Source organism: Pygocentrus nattereri, chromosome 6, assembly GCF_015220715.1.
Source record: "Pygocentrus nattereri isolate fPygNat1 chromosome 6, fPygNat1.pri, whole genome shotgun sequence".
Taxonomy (NCBI): Eukaryota; Metazoa; Chordata; class Actinopteri; order Characiformes; family Serrasalmidae; genus Pygocentrus; species Pygocentrus nattereri.
In genome coordinates, this window is record NC_051216.1 from 33,433,806 (window position 1) to 33,457,052 (window position 23,247).

At 38.5% G+C, this 23,247-nt stretch overlaps 1 protein-coding gene across 4 annotated transcripts in view; it reads left to right on the forward strand.

The window, feature by feature from the left end:
- The window catches only part of LOC119263636, a 110,084-nt gene extending 88,095 nt beyond the window's left edge, over positions 1-21,989 (forward strand). Inside the window, exons 1-18 of one of the 4 annotated variants that reach the window (XM_037539616.1) lie at positions 9,441-14,119; positions 14,877-15,202; positions 15,337-15,451; positions 15,559-15,621; positions 15,713-16,096; positions 16,196-16,294; positions 16,370-16,602; positions 17,112-17,290; positions 17,399-17,498; positions 17,636-17,983; positions 18,106-18,168; positions 18,278-18,332; positions 18,434-18,525; positions 18,621-18,735; positions 18,813-18,923; positions 19,204-19,371; positions 20,313-20,465; positions 20,606-21,989. In XM_037539616.1, the coding sequence (XP_037395513.1) occupies positions 15,116-15,202; positions 15,337-15,451; positions 15,559-15,621; positions 15,713-16,096; positions 16,196-16,294; positions 16,370-16,602; positions 17,112-17,290; positions 17,399-17,498; positions 17,636-17,983; positions 18,106-18,168; positions 18,278-18,332; positions 18,434-18,525; positions 18,621-18,735; positions 18,813-18,923; positions 19,204-19,371; positions 20,313-20,465; positions 20,606-20,811 (2,571 nt within the window). In that variant the 5' untranslated portion in view covers positions 9,441-14,119; positions 14,877-15,115 and the 3' untranslated portion in view covers positions 20,812-21,989. Of the gene's footprint in view, positions 1-9,440; positions 15,203-15,336; positions 15,452-15,558; positions 15,622-15,712; positions 16,097-16,195; positions 16,295-16,369; positions 16,603-17,111; positions 17,291-17,398; positions 17,499-17,635; positions 17,984-18,105; positions 18,169-18,277; positions 18,333-18,433; positions 18,526-18,620; positions 18,736-18,812; positions 18,924-19,203; positions 19,372-20,312; positions 20,466-20,605 lie in introns of those variants that run through there. The other 3 variants (XM_037539615.1, XM_037539617.1, XM_037539618.1) reach the window with 3 other exon arrangements.
- Positions 21,990-23,247: the final 1,258 nt, after the last annotated feature.

Genomic DNA, 23,247 nt, shown 5'->3' on the forward strand with positions numbered 1-23,247 from the left:
TAAACTGCAACATTAAACTGTGTGGAATTCATTGTTTTTGGGATGTCATGGAAACACATTTACATATATCCAAGTTTAAATCTGTCTATTCACGTTAAAGTTATAAGGAGTGTTTCAGCCTGGACTGCTTTTTGAATGAAATACAGTACAAGGCAGCCAAACAGAAGAAAGCTCATTTACATATATCATTCTTAGAGGCACAGTACCAAATGCCACCTGTTTAATTGTATGGCATAAAGGTTTGAAACCTTTAAGGCATAAAGGTTTGAAAAAGTAAAAATGAATTATATAAACCACACAAATGGTTATTAGTGGGGGAAACATAAAATAGAAGAAAAACATCATGTTCATGGTTTAAATAACAACCAGCAGCTGCACTGGCCATTTGTGGATAAGACAATCCTGCTATAGAAGAACCATTTGGATTAGAAAGAACCTTTCACTGGATGATTCTTTAAAAGCTGAGTTGAATAGTTCATTTAAGGGACCAAAAGTGGTACTACTATGTCGTTGCTCCAACAAACTTGTTGTGAAACATTGATTTTTAAGCCACTGATGCAGTACACTGAACTGTACACATAAACAGTTATTCACCAATGCATTAACACTCAGTAGTAAATGCAGTATATCTTTTATGTAGTTGCACCACTGAGCCTAAGATCTTATCTTCATGCCTCCTAAACACTGAGAACATTGAAGACTCTTGATAATGTGAGTCATCTGTTAAAAGGGTTTGTCTGTTCACACTGGAAAACCCGACTATGTTCCATTCTATGGAATATCTCTAATCTGATATCAGTTTTACTTCCCAGATCATTCTCGGAACATTTGGCCAATCTGATGCAATGTTGAAAATGTTGATACATTTCCTATTGTCTGATACAATGTAGCTTGTCTGGCATGTGTGCTCATCGCTTTCCTCTCATTTTGCTGGGTAAGAAAGCAGTTAAGGTTAAAGAAAAGAGCTCTGCATACAAAAAAGTCTTGCGATAACATGACCCGGAGTGGACAGTCTCTTTTCCTCTGCTTCTCTTATCTTGTCCTTTGAACATTTGAAGGAGGGGAGGGACTCGATGGGGGGGCAAGCCAGCCCATTACAGCTCAAACAGCTCTAAGTAAACATGTAATTAATAGTAGAAGTTCAGCAGGGGCTCACTGTAGAGCTTAGGATCAGCTGCAATAACATCCATGGCTAACTCATTCCACACGCCACCCCACTCCCTCTGGAACTCTACTGCTTTCCTGCTTTCCACACAGAGAAACAGTTACTTCTTAATTTGGCATGCTTTCCGTGCTTCAAAATCCACTTCCTTCAAGATACTTTTCTTCCCCAGTTAAAAAGAGTAGACTGTGTGATACTTTGTGTGAAAAAAATGAAAAAAACGATAAGTGTCTTTAAAGAATATTGTAATGAGCTTTGATATGTGCAACATCCATCTGTGAAGCATCAAAGAAAAGCTCAAGTCAATGCTAACCATTGTCTTTAGGTAAAAATCTCAATTATAGTATGTGAAGTGCAAATAAAATCAAGAAGCAGTGATTTGTAAATCCACTTTGACTTCTGTTTAAATGAAAACAAAAGGGAAAGAGGAAAAGATGTTTAATGTTTTGTTTTTTTTAGTTTACCCTCTTTCTCACATTCCAAAAAACGTGCGACAGGACAGTTTAAGACTAGGAACATTATGAAATATAAAAAAAGAAAGAAATGCACAAAATATGACAGTGAAGGACTTGTATAATGGAAGAATGGCTAAAGATTGTACTGTCAGCAATGGTTCAATTAGCGTCTACAGTCCCCAAATGATTCATTTAAATGTTGTTTAAAGGAAAGGTAGTAAAACATGCTCCTGTTCAACTTTTTCTAAAAATGTTGTACGCATCCATAAGGTTTGCAAAATAAAATATCAAATGTCAGGTTTTTGTACTCAATACAGGGTTATTACAGGTCAGACAGATTTTACTTCATGCTGCTTTTCATTTTTATTTACTTTTTTTTCTTTCACATACTATCCCAGCTTGTCTGGAACTGGATATTTCCTAGTGCTTTCACACTGCACTCCCATAACAGTCTTTGTCCTAATGTAGTGTTTTTAGTTTGTGGAATAGCTCCTTTTTTGTTATACATCACCATTGATGCATTTTGTCATATTAGGTCACATTAATTGCCCCAGAAGACAACCATAAGGTGACCAAGCTTTGTTAATTACTCTAGAATAAAAAGAGAAAAGGCTAATTTGCTAATATGTATGTGGGTCCAACTTAATTAAAAAAGCAAACTCAAATCAACCTTCAGAGTCAGAAAAAAAACACGCATGTATTCTCAGTGTGAACTTGTCTTGCCCCCAAGTGTCCTGCAGGAGGTAAATATAACATCTTTAGTGTGTCTATTGTCAGCATTAGATATACCGTAGCAGGCAAGGGCATTCACAAAGGAGAAGACAAAAAAAAAGTTAAAAAGGAGGCAGCTAAGACCGCTTGACATTTGCCTCAAGTGAAAAAAAACACATTAATTGAGCTATTTAAATAATTATTTCCTTGATTTGTTTATGTTTTTTTTATCCTTTCTTTCTCCCTTCCCCCTTTTTCTGTCCTATTTGTTTGTTTGTTTGTTTATTTATTTACCAGTCTTCTTCTTGGGGAGGTTTTCACCATATGGTTGCAGATCAAATAATGTCAAACATTTTGCCCTTGCAAGTTTTTGCAATTTGCAGTTTTCAAACGTGAGACCTGTTGAAGGCACAAGTGATAATGGGCATGCTCTACCCCCCACTGCCTTCATCCCACCATATCTTTCTTCAATTAATGCTACAGCGGGAGTTTTGTGTAATAACACTTGCGCTTGTGGGTTGTCCACGTGAGGTGGGGATGTGGATGGTGGTGGGCAGTGTGGCCTAGAGAAAGAGACCGGTAAATTCCAGTGAAAAAAACAACAAAAAAAAAAAAAAACAATTAAAATGTCGCCAATGTTGGGGAAGGCCGCTGTTGTGTATTCATGTGACTGTTGCATGTTGCCTAAATGGGGCGAGGAGCAGATAATGTGATTGGAGGCGGACGAGAGCATGCTAAGCTTTGTCTATCATCATTGCTGGGAGCTATCAGGCTGGTGCCAGCGGGACAGAGGATGCGTTGACAGCTGTAATTATGTATCTCCATGGTGATCACTTTTGGCCTGTCATAGGCCGGCAAGGCCACTCCCTCTCCACCGTTTAATCAGATTGGACTGTCACTTGTCAGGTAGACGGCGGCTGGCTGGGGGATATTGTGTGTGTACATGCATGTTTATGTGTGTGTGTGTAATGTAGGGGGTCTCTCGTCTGTCTCAGTCCAAGTCCCCAGACCCAGAAACAAATGTTTAATTACACTGAGCAGGGCACTCTCTCTCTCTCTCTCTCTCTCTCTCTCTCTCTCACACACACACACACACACACACACCAGCCTGACCAACACGCTTTCTTTTTGACTTGTTTATACTGGCCTATGTGGCCTCAACACTGACTTTCTTTTTTTGCACGCACTGCGATTAACCAGGTCCTTACTAACAGGCTCTAAAAGTGAGTGGCCAGACTAAGAGGAGAAAGGCCGTGACTCCATCTGGGAGCTTTTTTTCTGTAATTTAGGCATCATCAAGGCATATGAACCAAATAAATAAGCTGATCCATCAGGACATGTTTATGTAGTTTGCTTTTTGGAGCTACAGAGCTTTTTTTTGTTTTGTATGGTTTTGGCCTACCACCCCCTCTTGAAGGATTATTTTATTTATAATTGCAACAGCATGCGCAATAATAACAATTGTAAGAATCATAACAATGACAAATAATAATATTAATAATAATACTAATAGATACTGCATGACACTGATGGGTGCAGTTTGTGGGAATGCATATTTTTATTTATATATATATATATATATATATATATATATATATATACATATGTGTGTGTGTGTGTGTGTGTGTGTGTGTGTGTGTTTATATGTAAATGTTTAAGATATATAACAATAAGATTGGATAGACTGAACGTTACTTGTATTGTGGCATGATTGTCACAGATAAAAATGTAAAGAAGCAGACTATTCAGTATTTGTGACTGTACTTGTGTGTACATGTGTATATGTCTAAAATACTTTTTTTCAATCTATGTTTTATAGTTTATTCTAGAAGGAGACAATTAGGTAAACTCTGGGAGTGGTGGATAGGTTAGGATGGTGGGTGGTCTGTATTTCTACATTTGATTATTTTGTAAAGCGATTAAGTTTTGAGCGATGACGATTTTTGAAGCGATAAGGCCTAATGTAGCTAAAAAAGTACTAGAACCTTAGGACTGTAAATTGCATGCCTAAATTATTACACACAAGCCATAAACAATGCAAAATTGATAAGTGATGTCAAATTTGCTTTTATGTGGTTTCTGACACTGTGACACAGTATTATTTATAAAAGTGACAAATATATGCAACTGTTCAAAAGGCTGGAATCACTTGTCATTAATAATTGTTAATAATAACTTATATGGCGTACAATTAAATTGTATAATTCAGGATAATTTAGCACACTGTAAATAAAATAAATGTAGTAGCTAGAAATTCAGGACGGTATTTTTTTCTCTCTGATAAGATGGTTTGATACGATTATTTTTGTCAAAAACAATTAGATTTATCAGTCTGTATATGAAATGTGAAATTTAATTTATGATGCCAACCAAGCACAACAAATCACTTATCAGGTTACTATAATAATTGTGTTAATAGTTATGATACTACATCATGGCTTTTTTTTTCTTGTTTATTATTGCCCATTTCAAGAAATTTTACCCACCCAAAGTTGCTTAACCCACTGGAAGATTATTTTGGTATAATGTTTTAAAAAGGCTTAATAAAAGTATTACATCTTATTTCCAATATATTTTTCTAGGTTTTGTGAATGGCTTTTTTATAGTATATATTTTAAAACTCTAACACGTCTAACATTTTTTTTTTTTTACATTTTTACAACTCACTACTTAGTTGACACCTATAAAGTTGTGGCATCTTAATGGAAGCATTTTGGACAAAGCTGGTTTTATATTACTGAAATTCTAAAGTTGTGTATATCACATAGCTAAAACAACTGTGACAGTGCCCTTAATGGCTGAAGGTTGTCTTTACTTTAGTATGTTGCTATACATAATGGTATGTTAAACAATGTCACAGTGGCCTTGTAGCTCCACAACTAAAGAAACAGACTTCAGACACATACACGTCTTGGCTGACTGCATTTGGGGTAAGCAGAAAAAAATGAACAAGATTTTTCTCATTTCTCCCATTCTCACTCATCCTTGTGCTGTCGCTAAACTATTCCTTTAAAGAACTCATCCTTGTGCTTTCAGATAAAAAAAAGACAAATCAATACAATAAACAATACAAAAGTTAATGTAGTATGAACTGCTTGAAAGTTGCATTTGAGCATATAGCAACTCCATTTTTATGAACACTAGCTGAAGTGTCACCTTCTCAAATAGTGTGGTAACACTATTTGGATAGATGTTTGTAGGTACTTCTCTTGCATGTAACTTACATTCAACTAAATATTTGTTTACCATTGTCTTAACCCTTGGCCTTAAAACCCTATTTCTTGTATTTAAACTAAACCCAAATCTAATACTAACCCTGACTTTGGACTTGAACTTAACCCTGTTCTAATCCTAACCATAACCTAAATCAATTCAAAATCAATTGACTTGCAAAAGATAGTTTGTTAATAATTTGAGCATCTATATATCATTTATTGGGGCCTGTCTAAATAAAGTGAGACTGACAGAATGTAATGGAACTAATGAAGGAAGCTACATTCTCAGCATACAATGCATTTATGCATAGTATTCAGAGGTGTATATTTAGAGACTCCATGCTGACCTAACCCCACACACTCCTCCTTGCCATATCAGGAAGCAGCTTTTGGTTCAAGATGAAGGATGAAAGCAAACAGCATCAGTGATGTTTATGTTGCCTTTTCACTGCTTCACCATGTGTGTTTATTGACAAAGAAGAGAAAAAAAAGTCACTGTTTAATAATAATGTGTTATTTGTGTACTTCCTGTTCAAAACCTTAAAAAGAGCATCCCTGGGTATACCTTTGTTAATGGTCTTGCTAAAGTCACTAATACTGCAATCTGCTTGTAAACCATATTATTTTATTACGTGCACTTACACCTGGCAAATGATCACTTTTAACTTTAGAACCAAAAATGTATCTTCTGAAAGCAAATCTACCAAGGGTGGCTGTGTGCACCATTTGTTCTTTCATTTCCGACCTGTTATCTCCATTGTCTTGATGAAGCTCGTCTTCTTTGCCTGGCTGCTGTTGCCCACATTTGATGATTTAGCTCAAGCCGCTTTCTTCTGTGCTTTTGCTGGGTGGACAGAAGGCAGCAGGACTAGGTGCTGATGCTCTGGACTGCTAATGAGACTATGTGCAGCAGCCTGCGCTTTTGCCAAGTTGCCTTTCTTTAATACTGTATCAAAGGCCCTATCAAAGTGATAATTTCCCCCGGCAGCTCATAATGACGCCTCTGTGTTTTGCCATGTTGCCACGCTCTCTCCGGGAGCCTTTGCGGGCTCTACGGAACACGTGGCTCAAAGCCTATATGCTCTCCATGCATTATTCTATATTCCGTCAGCTCCTGTGTGCACGTCATGTGCTGTGTTATTGTTGATTTGACACACATTCCCTTCTATTGTGTGCGCCACTGACGATCCCTCTAAGGATATGGATTGACACTCTGTGCCACTTTTAGGTGATTACAGTGTAGCCATTACACTCGGATGAATCTCAAAGCCACTCGTGCTTGACTGACAGCCTAAAGACAATGGTTCCTCCTTGGGGGCAAAGGCAATATTCAGTGATTAAAAGTAAAACCTTGTTGTTTACTTCAAACCACCTTGTCAGGAGTGCAGTTCGTCCTCCAACGGTCCTCTTCACACTTCCTCTGTCTGAGGAGATGCTGTAACCCCCTCCACGAGTTTTCAAGCAAACATAGCAGCCATTATGGATGACAAGAGGGCTCCACAGGTCTCTCTATGGAATATGAAGACTGCCCACACCACCCGAAAGCTCCACTGAGTCCTCCTAAAGCTCTACTAATTGTCCTGGATAATAAGCTTTAACTATCCCTGATAGTCTTATACAATGACTTGAATTGAACCAGCCCATTTGGGAAATGCGCTTTTTTTGAAGCAGCAATTCATAATGCTATAGTTTTAATAATGGGACATGAATACCTTAACAGCTCTAAAGAAATTACTGTTCATGCTGTTCTGTTTGGAACAAAACAACAGTTGTCCTGTAAGGGGAATGATAGGTAATCTGTCTATTTCAGGCCTGGAAGGGTTTGCAGTATATGTTATGACAATCAAATTCTTGTCATATATTCATGTCTTGTCATGTATGCAAGTTCATTTTCACTGTCAGTATGAATATACAGGAATGTGCTATGGTCTCTTAGGCCTTTCCTGTGCAGATATTGTGGATGTTGCATGCCTTCACTTATTGGCCTATAGAAATTGGGCCTGTGGGCCCTCATTGTTCCCCACATGTTCAATATCTGTGCTCCTCTGTAGCAGCATAGCATAGCAGTCTGGCTATGAGAAGAGCCTTTAGAGACCAAGCCACAAGAGGGTAATCGCATATTGTCACTGTCATAATAAAACCTCTGAAAAACTTTGCAGACGTTAAAAAAGTTAAGTTTAATGACTATAATTGGCCCATTCATCATAAAATAGAAACAAAGTCCACACAGTCCACTACTGCTTCACACAGTAGCAATGTTGTAGCCATGACTGTTGAGCTATTCCACAACTTAACGAAGTTATTGCTTCATGGCCTGATCAAAGTTATTTAAGCTAACCACATAATTCCCATTGAATTTGAGCTCTGTGTAAAACCCCAATTCCAATGAAGTTGGGACGTTGTGTAAAACATAAATAAAAACAAAATACGATGATTTGCAAATCCTTTTCAACCTATATTCAATTGAATACACTACAAAGACAAGATGTTTAATGTTCAAACAGATAAACTCTATTGTTTTTTGCAAATATTCACTCATTTTGAATTTGATGCCTGCAACACGTTCCAAAGAAGTTGGGACAGGGGCTTGTTTACCACTGTGTTACATCACCTTTTAACAAAACTCAATAAGTGTTTGGGCACTGAGGACACTAATTGTTGAAGCTTTGTAGGTGGAATTCTTTCCCATTCTTGCTTGATGTACAACTTCAGTTGCTCAACAGTCCGGGGTCTCCATTGTCGTATTTTGCGCTTCATAATGCGCCACACATTTTCAATGGGAGACAGGTCTGGACTGCAGGCAGGCCAGTCTAGTACCCACACTCTTTTACTACGAAGCCACGCTGTTGTAATGCGTGCAGAATGTGGCTTGGCATTGTCTTGCTGAAATAAGCAGGGACGTCCCTGAAAAATATGTTGATTGGATGGCAGCATATGTTACTCCAAAACCTGTATGTACCTTTCAGCATTAATGGTGCCTTCACAGATGTTCAAGTTACCCATGCCATGGGCACTAACACACCCCCTGTACCATCAGAGATGCTGGCTTTTGAACTTTGCGCTGATAACAATCCGGACAGTCCTTTTCCTATTTGGCCCGGAAGACACGACGTCCATGATTTCCAAAAACAATTTGAAATGTGGACTCGTCAGACCACAGGACACTTTTCCACTTTGCGTCAGTCCATCTCAGATGAGCTTTGCCCCAGAGAAGCTGGCAGCATTTCTGGGTGTTGTTGATATATGGCTTTCGCTTTGCATGGCAGTGTTTTAATTTGCACTTGTAGATGGAGCGACGAACTGTGTTCACTGACAGTGATTTTCTGAAGTGTTCCTGAGCCCATGTGGTGATATCCATTACAGAATGATGTCGATTTTTAATGCAGTACCGCCTGACGGATCAAAGGTCACAGGCGTTCAATGTTGGTTTTCTGCCTTGCTGCTTACTTGCACATTTCTCCAGATTCTCTGAATCTTTTGATGATATTATGGACTGTAGATGTTGAAATTGAGAAATGTTGTTCTTAAACTGTTGGACTATTTGCTCACGTAGTTCTTCACAAAGTGGTGAACCTCGCCCCATCCATGCTTGTGAATGACTGAGCCTTTCAGGGATGCTCCCTTTGTACCCAATCATGGCACTAACCTGTTTCCAATTAACTTGTTCACCTGTGGAATGTTCCAAACAGGTGTTCTTTTGTTGCCCCTCTCCCAACTTCTTTGGAACGTGTTGCTGGCATCAAATTCAAAATGAGTGAATATTTGCAAAAAACAATAAAGTTTATCTATTTGAACATTAAATATTTTGTCTTTGTAGTGTATTCAATTGAATATAGGTTGAAAAGGATTTGCAAATCATCATATTCTGTTTTTATATATGCTTTACACAACGTCCCAACTTCATTGGAATTGGGGTTGTAAAATTAGGGAGCGTCAAGAGAGAAGAAAATTAATCTAGCTACATAAATCATAATAACAGCAGGCTAACAAAGAATAAATGCATCTGCAACGTAGGAACCAACACAGCTGGTTACAGAAATGTTAGCCTTGAGGAACTTGATTTCATGGCTCTCAAAATGGAAAAAATACCAACCTAGAGTGAGTCAGGGGGCTGAAAGGAGTCCCTTTCAACTGCCCAGTAAGCCATCTTCTGTTTTATTTTACTGGACACTGATCCAATGAAATAAATCACTCATGCGTTATGTGCGTTTTGATTGACTGAAGTTGAGATGTTTGTTTTCCTGAGTTTTAAATGAATGACAGTATGCCTTACATTATGCATCTCAAGTACAATATAGTTTCATGTAGGTTTTAAACTACTAAAGTTGCGTGAAAGTTTAAAGTGTAAGCCACCATTAGGCTTAGGCTTATACTTAAACAGATGCATTCCTCAAACAAAAGAGCTCAAACAGTTCAAAGTTAATCATAATTATTTATATGGCAAATGATCATCTGCTGATATTCCATGATTAATTATCATTTGATATTTTCACCATCATTTTACTTGCATTTTATACATCTTTATATATTTTTTCAGGACATTTTCAGATGTATCATTTGATTGCCTGAAAGAACATACTTCTAGTCAAATTTTGACTTTCCATGTTCTTATGATGAAATTTCCAGTTGTTGGAGCTTTGTGTTCATGCCAAACAGAACTTGGCTATGAATTTACCAATAATTGAAAATCTCTTTGCAACTGCACAGGGCACCACTCCAGCCTATTGGCTGTGGGACCACTTCAACCAGTCACTCAGTCACTTATCGTACCATTGGAGATAAGTGACTTGACTTCATGATGCGGCAGGCTGGCAGAAATTAGAGGAAAACAGCTGGAAAAGGTTGTAATTAACAAACTGAATATGATTTACCCTACCAACTGCAAATTAAAATGGAAATCAACTTGCATTCATTAGCTACAATGAAATTGATCTCATATTCTGAAGGCTTTAGTATGGGTGAGTCAAGTGTGCCTCAGCGACAATATCTTTGATTTCCCACGGAAGATGAGAAAATAAAGGGTTTCACCATTGCTCTCATATCTTGTCCAAATTATAGGCTTCTTTCATGGTAGCTTTTATGATTCTTGTTATTCAATTACTATCACTGCCCTCCAGAGTCCTATAATAATAGTGACATTTTCAGTGATCATTATTATCTTCCACTGTTCCTCACCTCTATGCTGTTAAGCCATTTACAGTGACAGTCCAGCCATGGCAACCTGACACATCAAGATATATTTCAGGTGAACTGAAATAATTCACTCTTATCTAATGGGCGTTAGTTACCAGAGCTGATGAGCAGAGGTGAGTTGTCAGTTGTGCTCCATAGCTCCAGTAATGGGGAGTATAAAAGACCTGGCCTTCTAGGCTGACGGGAAAAGGTTGAACTGAGGCAGGTCCAGCTGGGGGAGCTGCAGCCTGGGCTGAGGCGCAGCGGCAGGTGCCTGTGTCAGAGGTCACTCTCATTCTTCCAGCAGGTGTGAGGCAGAGCTTACCTTAATGATGCTTACAGGAGTGTTCTGTAACGTCAGGGGAAGAGAAAACAGCAGCGCCAGATGCTCACTGTTACAATGCTGAGATTACTGTAGGAAGAAAGGAGGCTGCTGTATGAGTGATAATGTACAATTTAATTTCACCTACAGTAATGTGCACTCTAAATCAGTGGTAAAAACACCGGGAACAAATAGCAAAGTAGTAGTAGGTAGCAGTTTTGAACTAGCTTATTATTTATGTCTTAACTCCAAACTCCCAGATGTATTTGAATTATCACCATGCCTCACATGCTTTTATAAAATGAATTTATTTCTGCACCCAGGAGCTTCTGGAGAGCTGACTGGCAATGATTGAAGGAGGTGATGTTAGCTATAGCTATAATACATGGCCTCCAGCCTTTTAGACCATTGTCACTACACAGTTCATAGATTTTTAAAAAGTTAATGATGGGTGATCTAATTGCTGTATTTTGGAGCAATTTAGGTTCCAAACCCCCTCTTATGAGCTTAGGTGAAAAGAACACTATTCTCTTTCCAAAAAATTGTTTAAGGAAGACCAGAATGGTAAAATGTTGGTATCTTTTCAGCATAAACTGATAATGTCTTGCCTTCATGGTGTTGCTGCCTCACTACTTCACATGACTCAAACAATAAGTTTTGTGTTTGTTACTGAATAATGTGCATGGAGGCTCATTTGACAGAAAATGTGGTTTGCCTTTAGGATAACATGTATGCTAGCTAGTACAGCTGATCTAGCAAATGAACATGCGATACGTTTTAGAACCAACAGATTGGTTCTAAAAAATTAGGTGTTATCATTTTTTTTGAGTAAAATAACTCCATAATTCAAGGTTGTGTCCCATACAGCGTGCATTCCAATACATATCCTAAAAATAACAGAGCAGGGTTTTACTTGTGTGCAGTACGATTTCTGCCACTATTGATGACTTGAGTCTACATCTAAACTGCTACCTTGGCCATCTTACCATCTGTACCCCAGCACTGTACTGTAAGTAATAACAAACATGTTTTAGTGAATGCAAAAATGCACACTGCAGAAGTGTTAGATTCTCTTTGCCTCTTGTCAAGTGCAAATATCTCAGTAAACACAGTAGAATACTGAAAGAGCCACTGAGGTTTATGAAAATGTGCTATTGATTGATATGATTCAGAATGAGAACTTTTTATAGGCAGAGCTAAGTGTATGTGTCTTCACTGGATGTTTATGAGAGGGTGTATGTGTCCATTTTTAGCCCTTTTTGGATTAGCAGATGACTGGCATTCTGGATAAGCATTGGTATGGGGATAAGGCATTTATAAATATCACTGATTGTCTTTTAAGGCCCTGGCCAGGCAGACAGCTTAATGACCCTGAAGTTCTACTGAGAGAAAGCATTTCAATCTGGACACAAGGCCTGCGCTTTTGAACAGTTCACCTGATCGCAGTGTGTGAATGCGTGTGGACGGACTGAACGGTTGCACACTGTTTGCTTTTAGATAATATCTTGTAACTGACCCAAAAGCCACACACCACACAGAGTTACCAGAGACTCAAAGTTCTCTCAAAGGAATTTAGCATTAAAATTACTTTCATTTTTTCTTTGAAGGAAAATTTCTTTTATCTTTTATTCCAGTGGTCTGGTCTGATTGTGTTTGACCAATGTCTTCTTGCTTTGTGACACTGGATATATTTGTACCTTTAATGAACTCCGTGCATATAGAAATTACTATATCTTAGATTGGCCTACACAGAAGAAATGTTGCACTGATTTGATTTGATTCAAACATGCGTTTCATTTTCATATAAGTAAAATACATTACACTCACACAGTGGCTGAGCTGTAAATAAAAATCAGGGGCAATCGTGGGTTCAGACATTTAGGTTGGGTTGAGGTGGGAATGCCCAACCCGGTCTCACTCCCTATGCGTATGAAATCGTACGCAAAACTAAACACTGGGATGCGTACTCATGCGTACGCAGAGAGCTGCGTACAAATGTTACGCCGCTATCAAATACATGTAAATACTCGCCGATTCCCGACAAATCGATCCCTAGGCTATATTTAGGTGTCCAAACTGATCGTAGTATCTACTCTGTACAGTATATTAACGCAAACGCTAAAAAAAGATGAGACATTTGACGTTTTACGAGTTGAGAGAGAGAGACATAGAGAGAGATGCACTTACTGAGCGAATGCCTAGAATACAGTGGGATTCGGTCAGAATTCTTCACTAAAAAGACCAACATAATCGCTTTATTAAAACCCTTCCTGAGCAATGATGTCTGAGGTAAATATAAGCGTGCTATACACTGGAGCACAGTATGTTCAGGCCTGCCACAGAGTAAGGGACGGAGATACACACCAATGAGCACACACGTTATTATTAATTAATAATAATAATAGTATTAATATTAGTAATTAATATATTATTCATAATTCTGTTATTAATTAATAAACTATGAGAGTTTAATAGTTTCATAGTTTAGGGTTTGTTCGGTTTGTTTTTGGCTACTTTTTTCTGATGTGTGGAGACAAACGTAATTTTCACCTAAACGTATTCCTTCTTTTATTCTCTGTTTCTGGTTCTTCTCAGGTTCTGATATGCCTAAATGAACTGATTAGTATCCAAGCTCAAATAATGATGGATTTTACATCTTCAGAAGTGATGTGCGAGGTTGCCAATTTAACAAAGGAATTTACTTTTAGTCATTCTTGTTCGTTTTAGTTAACCTCACTTGTAACAGGAATTCATTCATAATAGACCACGTATGGAAACATCCCAATATATGTATGTATTTAGTTAACAAGAATGTGCTCAGACAAAGACTCTTACTGTGAAGTTCTGGTTGCATTGGTAAGGTTGCTATCCAATTTGAGCGCGATTGCGACCATCGATATCAAGGTTTTGAAGCAAAGATCGTTTAAGGGAGGGTCTAAGTTAGGGCACTACATTTCATACAGCCTCATTTATGAAAGCTAATGCATTGAAGTGAAAGTGAGCGCCCCCCATCTTTCGGACTGTGTGCACTTCCGCCCGATCCTCTGGACACGGAACCACAGCTCGCTTTTCCCTCCACACGGTGAGTGTGTAAGCAGTCCGGTGCTTAACTTGACTTCGTTTTAATAACAGACACATGCAATTCTGAATACATTAACAGTTTTTTTTCATTAATATAAACTTAAATAAAATGCAATATTAAGTAGGAGCTCGGTTTAACATCCCAAGAGTATAAGACAAATGTGCACAGTCTGGTCATGCTGCTAGCTAAACTAGTAAACTAGCTTAGATTAGCTAGCATGCCTTTAATAAACTTGAGATTTTAATCACTCTTCCTTTTGTAAGTATCGCAATTTCTATAAAGTTATGTTGCCCTGTGCACCATGTAGTAGTTTACTTTTGACATGCTAAGAATGCGTGTCGGTGTTTAACAGGTGAAAATGTTCTTTGCTAGCTAGCATTAGAGCTGGCCTAATTAGAGCATGTGCCTAATATGTATACCTAAATAATCCACAGGTCTACACTAACATTACTCAAACTGTATGTCCATTAATGAATGATATAGAAATGACATTACAGCTAGAGCTGGTTGATATGTGAATTGTGAAAACATGAGTAAGAAGTTTTCATGATACGTGGTAGTATTTAATAAATGAGTTAAAATATTTTCAGAGTATAAACGCACAATGATATTTTTTTAAACATTTCACACACTGTGCTCTACCAAATCTAGTTGGAGAGGCCTAATTACTTTTATTACTGACAGTATCTGCAATATGCTCCGAAAAATTATATGGTAACATTAAATGTTTTGACATCTTTTTTTTTTCTTTTCACAGACCTTTCAGATCCCTCCTCACATCCATCTATCTCTCTATCCTTTATAGCGACCCAACGGCACTTTTAAGAGCCACTCGTCTGTCTGTCTATCCATACATCCATTCATCCATCCATATATCTGTCTGTCTGTCTTGGTGTTTATCTGTCTACCTGTTTATCTGTCTGCATTGTCTGTGTGTGTGCATCTGTTGTCTGTCTGTGTATCTGTAGGTGTCATATTTTTGCCTTCATTTACACCATGGACTCTGAAGGAGACTCTGGTAATAAATTCCACAAGCTTCTTCAGGAAGCACAGAGACTTGCAGCAGAGCTCAATCCAAAATTGGTAATACTGTGTTTTTTTTTCTTTTTACATGTTGTGGTAACAGTATGAGCATGGCATGATCTTTATTATGGATATTTACTGAAGCAGTTTAATGAGCCTGGGTATGTGTACTAATTTTTATTTTACAATCATAGGCAAAGAAAAGAAGGTCGGCAAAACCCGTATCTGGTGTTGTTAGTTGGAGACAGAGGGATAATTCAGGACAAATTATTCCAAAATTTCCCCCAAAGACTTATAACTCGACTACACGTAATAAATGTTCTTTTTGGTCTCTAAATTTGAATTGTACAGGTCTTCTGATAGTTTAATAATGAAAATGTACCTTGGTCTCACATTGCTTTTTGTTCCAAACTCAGGTAAAAGGAGCAGTTCTGAAGTGGCTGAACCAGTATTTCAGCAGCCTGAGCCAACACCTTATGGTCAGTAGAAATCTGTTACACAGATTATACATACCTAACTGTTAGTCACACATTTAATAATTTAGTAATATTTTTTGTCTTACATTTACAGATAGTGCTCAAGAACTTAATGCACTGCAAGACATTCTCAGGGACATTCCTCCACAAGAGAAGGGCACTGTGCCACTAAGCTGGGCTGAACGGCAAGCTCAAAGCTCAGAGAAGTGGAATGCTTCTAGATCAGCCATGGTTAAAAACATATTTCTCGCAGAGCACACAGACACCTATATCTGTGACATCTGCCTGCAAAACACATCTGTTGTGAGGTGCAGAGATTGTTTGCCAAGACAGTTCCTGTGCAGTTCCTGCGATACACAGATACATCAGCACATCCTCCATAACCGAGAAGCCATGTTTGAGGGATTCTATCAACCCTTAGCCCCAAACATGATCATTCAACTTCAAAATGATGGGTCACACCAGATAAAGCATGAAGATTTTAAATTCTTTTAAATAGTTGTGCAATGTGTTTGCCATCTGTTTTTTCAGCTCTGATTAATTTTGTTGCCATTAATTTTTTTCTTCTGTGTTTTAGTTCGACTGTTGCCGGTTCGTCTACCTCAACAGTGTACCTGTTCTCCCAGTCAGCTAAAGCTGACCTGTGGCAAAGAGGTCATCCTTGTTGGAATTAATGGTAAGTACTTGGTTCAGTTCAATTAAATGCAAACGACTGAATTCATGCTGCTTACACAGCTCTTTTTGATTTCAGGACGGTACCAACTAAATTTGCCAACATTGAGCTGTTCTCAGTGCATGAAAAGCTGGACCACTGGACTTGATGAACTAGTACAATGTGGATATTGGCCTGCTACCATCAACCACCAGACCATCTTCCATGTAGACCTGTTCCAGTCTTTCCAGGATCTGAAGCAGCTGGCTCCTGGGCTTTCTCGTCAAGCATTTATTGGAATGCTTGATGAAAGAACAAAGTATTTTGGCAGAGTAAGCGTGCATCATATTTCTTTGTTGTAGATCAGGGCCAGTCTTATCCACAAAGGGTCACTGTGGCTGCAGATGGTCTTTCCAATCAAGCAGAACCTATTTCTATTTGTTTAAAGGTGCTGTAGAATACATTTATCTATTTTACATTATTCTCTAATTTGTACATAGAAGGTATGCGACCTTGGTTGGGGTGAAAAATGCCCACATGAGGTTTTTACATGCCCATTTACAGGTTAAAATGTGTTGGTGGTTCTTGTTATATTTTGAGGTAAGGAACTCTGGACCTGGATGCCCTGATAGTTTTGCACAGTTTGGTAATTTTATTCCTGCTCAAGCACCCCTGGTTTAACTCATCAGCTAATTACTTTACTGTGCTGTACTCTGGCCGTCAGTGTGGTGTATAATGTGTGGTACACAATGTGTTGAAGTATTTTTTAATTACATGTAATGAAGAAATGTATGTGTACAATTAGTTCATCACCTTTGTGTTTTTTCTGTTATTTTGCAAGACCGGAAAAATATGTGGTGACACATTCCAGCGGTCATTTCTGGAGTGGTGCTACGCGCAGCATGAGGTGGACAAACTGTTGGAAGTTGAGCCCTTCCGGTGTACAGCATGTTCACCACAAATGCATGCTGTATCAGTGGATGGAAATAGAAAATTATACCGATTTAAGAATGCATCAGGGTATGAAGTTGTGTTCAGAATACTTCTTTTTTCAAACAGAACACATGTTGTTTCAAAAGCTGTTCATGTTTGTAGCATTACAGAAATCTAGCTTTTTCTATTGTGCAGAAGTGCCACAAAGGGACTTTTTGATGGCACCTTCCTGGCCAGAGATGAGGAGGTGTCAAGTTTTGTTGCTCAAATCCAGCAGGCAACCAAACATGTAAATGTACACTAATGTTTTTTTTTTTTTAAGAATTTATATTTTGTGTTCATTGATCTGTTTAAATTAATTACTTATTTGTGTAACACATTCGTTTTTCTTTTCTAATCCTTGCATTTTTGTGCTGTTTTATTTAATTATAGACTCCTGGGAAAGGAATGTGCGGATCATCACAATGGACAGCTGCAAAAGAGCATTCTGGGAAATCTGCCTCAAAAATTGATGAGGAGGGGCTGGAAATCGCTGTGTGCCGGCATGGGGTGCTTTTGAGAGCACTGAATATGTTCAGAGGGGAGATTTATGCTTACCCTCTGTATCTGCAGAAGGAACTGTCCCCCTCAAATGTTTCCTTTTTCTGTTCAGATGTGGCATGCAAGTATTATCCGTATTTGGAAAAGGTCTCCAATAAGTGCTCTGAACTGCAGGGACTATTGGAGATGCATCCACTTCTTTCAGTGATGCATGCCAAAGCACACTCCTGGACATGTGAGGTAAGCAAAGGTTGTATAAAATCTCAACAGCTATGTGAAAACTGTTGGCTAAACAAACCAAAATATGAATTTTAAATCAATTTGAAAACTATTCCCAAGATTTCTCAAAAACTGTGTTACAGTTGAAATGGGGTGGACGCAATCAAGAAGGCGCTGGCAATACCATTGGTGAGGAAGTGGAGCAGGTAAAGATAATTTAAAGCACTATGTAGCTGTTGAAGTGTAGAGGTTGTAATGAGACTTGATAGTTCGAGCATGATAATGAAAAATTACTGACATTTATATCTATGTTAGGTAAATAGCTTCCTGTCCAGGGCTGCTATCTCCACAAAATACATGTCTAAAGGTGGTAAGTATTTTTTGGTATACAATAAACCCATCACATGTATTTGTGATACACAGCCATTGAAATTACAATGAAGTTAAATGTTTCAAACTTTTTGTTTACAGGAAGAACAGACATGCTCACAGTTCTGGCAATGGGGTGGAACAAAAAGAAAATGAGTAACATGGACAAAATATTGGCCCAAAGATATGCTAAGGTACCCCATTTAACTGACTGGAACTGTTCTTAACGCTTTTAAAATGTTACTGAATACTGAAAAATGTTTGGTGATATGATTTGGTAATATTAAAGGCCGTCCAGAGAGTGGCAGATGATAAGCTTAAGCTGGAGGAGCTCAAAGCTGAGTTAAGGATTGATGATGCTGTTATCCAACAGTGGGTCACTGAGGTGCAACACTGGCCTGAAGGTAATATACTGAAGTAAATATTGATCTTGTGTCCTTATTCAGTAATATTTTATTCTAAAGTCACTTTTTCCTAATAGCAAATTCTAGTTTGGAGGGTGAAGCCTCAAGGGAGGTCATTCTGAAGAAGAAAATTGAAGGACTGTACCTTAGTGTCATGCAGAGGAAACATCGCCTTTACCGTCAGACAGGTATGATTCCTCATTATTTAGCAATTTTTCTTTCAGCCAACTGATTGTTTCTTTCTTTTGTAATGTACTAAACATAACATCATGTAAATTATGTAAATATTGTTGTGCATGTTATTCAGGTCTTTATATTCAATTCAGGTCAACTTTATTGTCATTATGCCTATATAGGATTGTACAGTACAACAAAATACTGTCAGCCTATTTCTCCAGTGAAGTGAAAGTGAATAGTGATATTGATTAAGTAAACTTTGAATAAGTAGACTGATATTTTCTTCCGCAGACAGCAACAAGAGACGACATAAGATGCGCCAGAAAATTGCAGAGGAAAAGGCAGCTTTATCTTCTGCTATTGAAGAGCTACGTGAACAGACGGACATCATTCTGCCTGCTGTTGATGAGCTTCTCTTGACTGAAAATTTTGTGTGGTCCTGGACTTATCTTGGACCCAGTAAGAACATGTACAATACAGAGCTCAAATGTAGCTTTTGCATACTAAATACATCCTAAATAACTGCTTGTGTTGCTTAATAGGTAGAGCCAGCACTTGCCAGACCTGCCAACCTTTACGCATTTTGCGTAGCAGATACGCATTTAGACATCAAACTACGCTGCTACGATTTGTCACTTCAAAATACGAGAAAAGCCATCGATGGCTTTGAGTTCAACTGTCTGTGCATTTGCGCACTGGGCAGGTTGTCTATGGGTGTAACTGCATTGGGCAGCAACCAGTTGGGAAGACTTTGACCAATCATAGTGGTAGTTTTAAACTCTTCAAACAGGCTACAAGCGGAGAGCCGTCAAAACGAAAGTAACGAATTTAGTTTTCATCCCTCTCAGTCCATCTTCATACTGTGACTGGTTTTAAAGGGAGGACTGTACTAAACAGTTTCAGAGGTAACTGGCAGGATATGGGAATTGTGAATTGTCAATGTCAAAACTAGGCTACTCAAAAACAAGATGCAAAATATAAACTTTTTTTTTTTTTAAGTTTTAGCATTTCGCTTGTGTAAATATCCCCCTGCGAGCGTGAATGTGAAACTCGTGAGCACAGCAAGAAGTCCTGCGTGCGTGTTTATCATCATGTTGCGCTCAAACCGCCTTTTTCATTCTCGATTGTCTTCGCACGCCATGTGTCACCTTCGACTGCTTTCTGTGCTCGAGTGAAATGTTTGTGAAATGTTCGAGTATTGGATTGAGATGTTTTTGTTTTTTATGCATGCATTCACTGATACCTGTTGCCCGAGTGCAAATGTACCTGACCTTGTGCCGTGCCTTGCTGTGATGTGCTGTGCCACCCCACCGCAAGAAGTTGCTACTCAAAAAGAATTCCCAGGTTGGCAGGTCTGACTTGCTGTAAGCTTAAATATTTCTATTTCTTTCTATGAACAGCTGATCTCAGAACAAAGAAGGCCATCTTTGACCAGGTGATGGTGATCAGGAGAATGCAAGAGGAGGAGCAAATTGTAGTTCAGGAGATGAGGAGGCACTTGAACTCCCTCATAGGTGTTGCTGGGAGTCTAAAAACCTTACTGCTGGACCAAAGTAAGTTTTTCATCATTGCAGTTAATAGCATTTTTGCAGTATGTAGTCAAGAGTATGCAACTTGATTGAAGGACTATTTGTGCTTCAGCAAAACCTGGTGTGGGGGGCATTGTTAATCTGCTTTTTCATCCAATTCTTAGGCAATGGCGCACACTGTGGATATCACAGCATGTTGAGGAGGAGATTGAGTGTTGTGAATGCCCAAGTACATCACACAAAAGCATCATTCAGCTTGGCTCTTCATGGAGAAATGACATCCCAAGATATGCTGTCTGAGGACAGGGAGGAACAAGTGTCAGATGTGGAGGACACATCTGATGATGACAATGACATTGATTCTTCATAAGTACATTGAGATTATTAAATACCCATGTCTAGTTCTTTGGGCTTCAAAACAGCTTATGGTGCATGATGTGGTGCATTATCACCACATCATTTACAGGTAGTTCTCGACTTACGTCCATTCGACTTTACGACCGTTTTATGAAAGGTGAGCTACGAATTTAAGAATTAAGAATTTAACTTATAATTCGTGCTTAGTTCTTTTTCTCAAATGAAAAGCGAATCAACAGCCGAATTACAACCGAGACTTGCCTAAATAGTAGCGGCCGTTGGCGTAGTGCACTACTTAGGCTTGCTTTCTAGTGTTGTAGTACGCGGTTTGAGATTCAGCTAAAGAGCGCACAATGGAAGAGAAGAGTATTTTGATTGACACTGGAAAAAAACAATCACGATCGGCACTCGGAATAACAAGGGGTTGACCATCATCCCGGAAGATATGTTATGTTCTGAATTGCAATTAGTGTTTTACTTTAAATTAACTGTAAAAAAAAAAGAAAGTGTATTAATAGACGCTTCAAATGACATAAAATGAACAAAGAAAAGTATGACATATAACAATAATAAGGAAAATGATGATAAAATATGATTTAAAGATTTTCATAACATCATTACACAGTACTGTACATATAGCCTACTCGAGTTACGTCCAATCAGCTTTACAACGGGTTTGTTGGAACCAGTCGTCGTCGTAAGTCGAGAACTACCTGTAATTGCTTTGGCCAATTCTGTGTTGGGTGGAGAAGACATCTCTGGGAGTGAAAAACACTTTTTATTATTAAATTTTATAATCTGTTCTTTTGATCACAAAAATTACAAAGGACACCTACTCATTCACGTCTTATTCGAGCTGTGCTGAATTACTATATATGTATCACAGGCCTGAGAATAGCCTGAATTAATTTCATTGTTATATCTGTGTGTATGTGTGTAATTATATAATTGAGGAGGCAGTTTTTGCACAGGAGACAAGACCCCTGAAGCTTGTATATAGTCTTCATTGTGCATATACAGTTAAATTTGCATACTATCATGAAACGCGCTGTACACTTTCCAGTGCACATAATGGATACTGCTGAATTGGTATTATTCTGTGCATTTATCCTTAGTCTAATGTTAATATGGACAATTGTCAAGAAAAAAAATGCTTTACATTGTGAATAAATGGTACTGTATCTGAATCTTTATGGTAGAGAACTTTGTCTTTTTTTATTCACCATGAAAATGCACTATACATTACATTAATCTTCAAGTTATATTAATGGGCAAACATGCTGTGCAGGAAAAGTAGGTCACCAACACAGATGGAAAATTGTGCAAACACCGTTACATAGATAATCATGACGAGACCTGTGCTGTGTATTTTTGGATCCGATAGGATTTATAGTTTTTAATAAATTTAAGTTTAAATATTTTAAAATCCCCATAGGAATGAATGGGGCAGTTTTTTAAACCGATGATGCAGCAGTAGGCCACTCAGTCTCACAGACACGCAGGGTCCCTCTCCCTCACACTCATGACACTTCTGCTAAATACACATATACACTAACATGCATGCACACACATACCCACATAGTTAGGACTCTATAGCAACCACTTGGTAACACCCTAGCAGCCACCTGGGATACCCTAGCAACTACCTAGTAATACCCTAGCAACAACATAGTAAAACTCTAGTAACCACCTGGAATGTCATAGCAACTGCCAGGTAACACCCTAGCAACTACTTAGCAACACCCTAGCAATGACATAGTAACTCCCTAGCAACTGCCTGGAATATCATGCAACAGAGGACATAGGTATTTTTTACATGCTTCAGCACTCGGCAGCCCCACTGTGTGTTTGCACGGTGTCACGGGGGGTCGGCGTCCCAGCTCTGGGGACACGACTACTCCCTCCATTCCTGCCTCCACCTCTAGGGGAGCACACTTTACACCATCCCTACCCAATTCCCAATCACCTGAGTATTAATCCAAAACACCTAGTCCTCGTTGGGTTTGGTGTCTTGTCTCCCTTATTTCCACAGGTTTCACCAGTCCAGCGCTGCGCATTGCAAAGCCTGCATATGAATGCAGCGCTGTGCCTGGTGACCTTGTGCCTGTGCAACTCCAAACTGCCACTAGAAGCAATAACATAAGAACTGGGAAGAAGGGAACATTTTTTGGTATCAGACTCCCAGTATCTCTGCCTAGGTTGTTCTGCATGATAGAAGAGTCATATATACAGTTCTTAATGCCATTTGACCCCTGGAGGTCCAGCAACACCCCCAGGAATAACAAAAATTTGCACACTTTAAAAAACTCTAATTCAGCAACTAATTCACATATAAATGTGAAATTTCATACATTGATTATTTATATAAGAAATAAAGTAGGAGGCACCTTTCAAGCTTATATGAAAATATCAAGTTTATAAAAAAATGTTTTATCATGCTGATGAATTA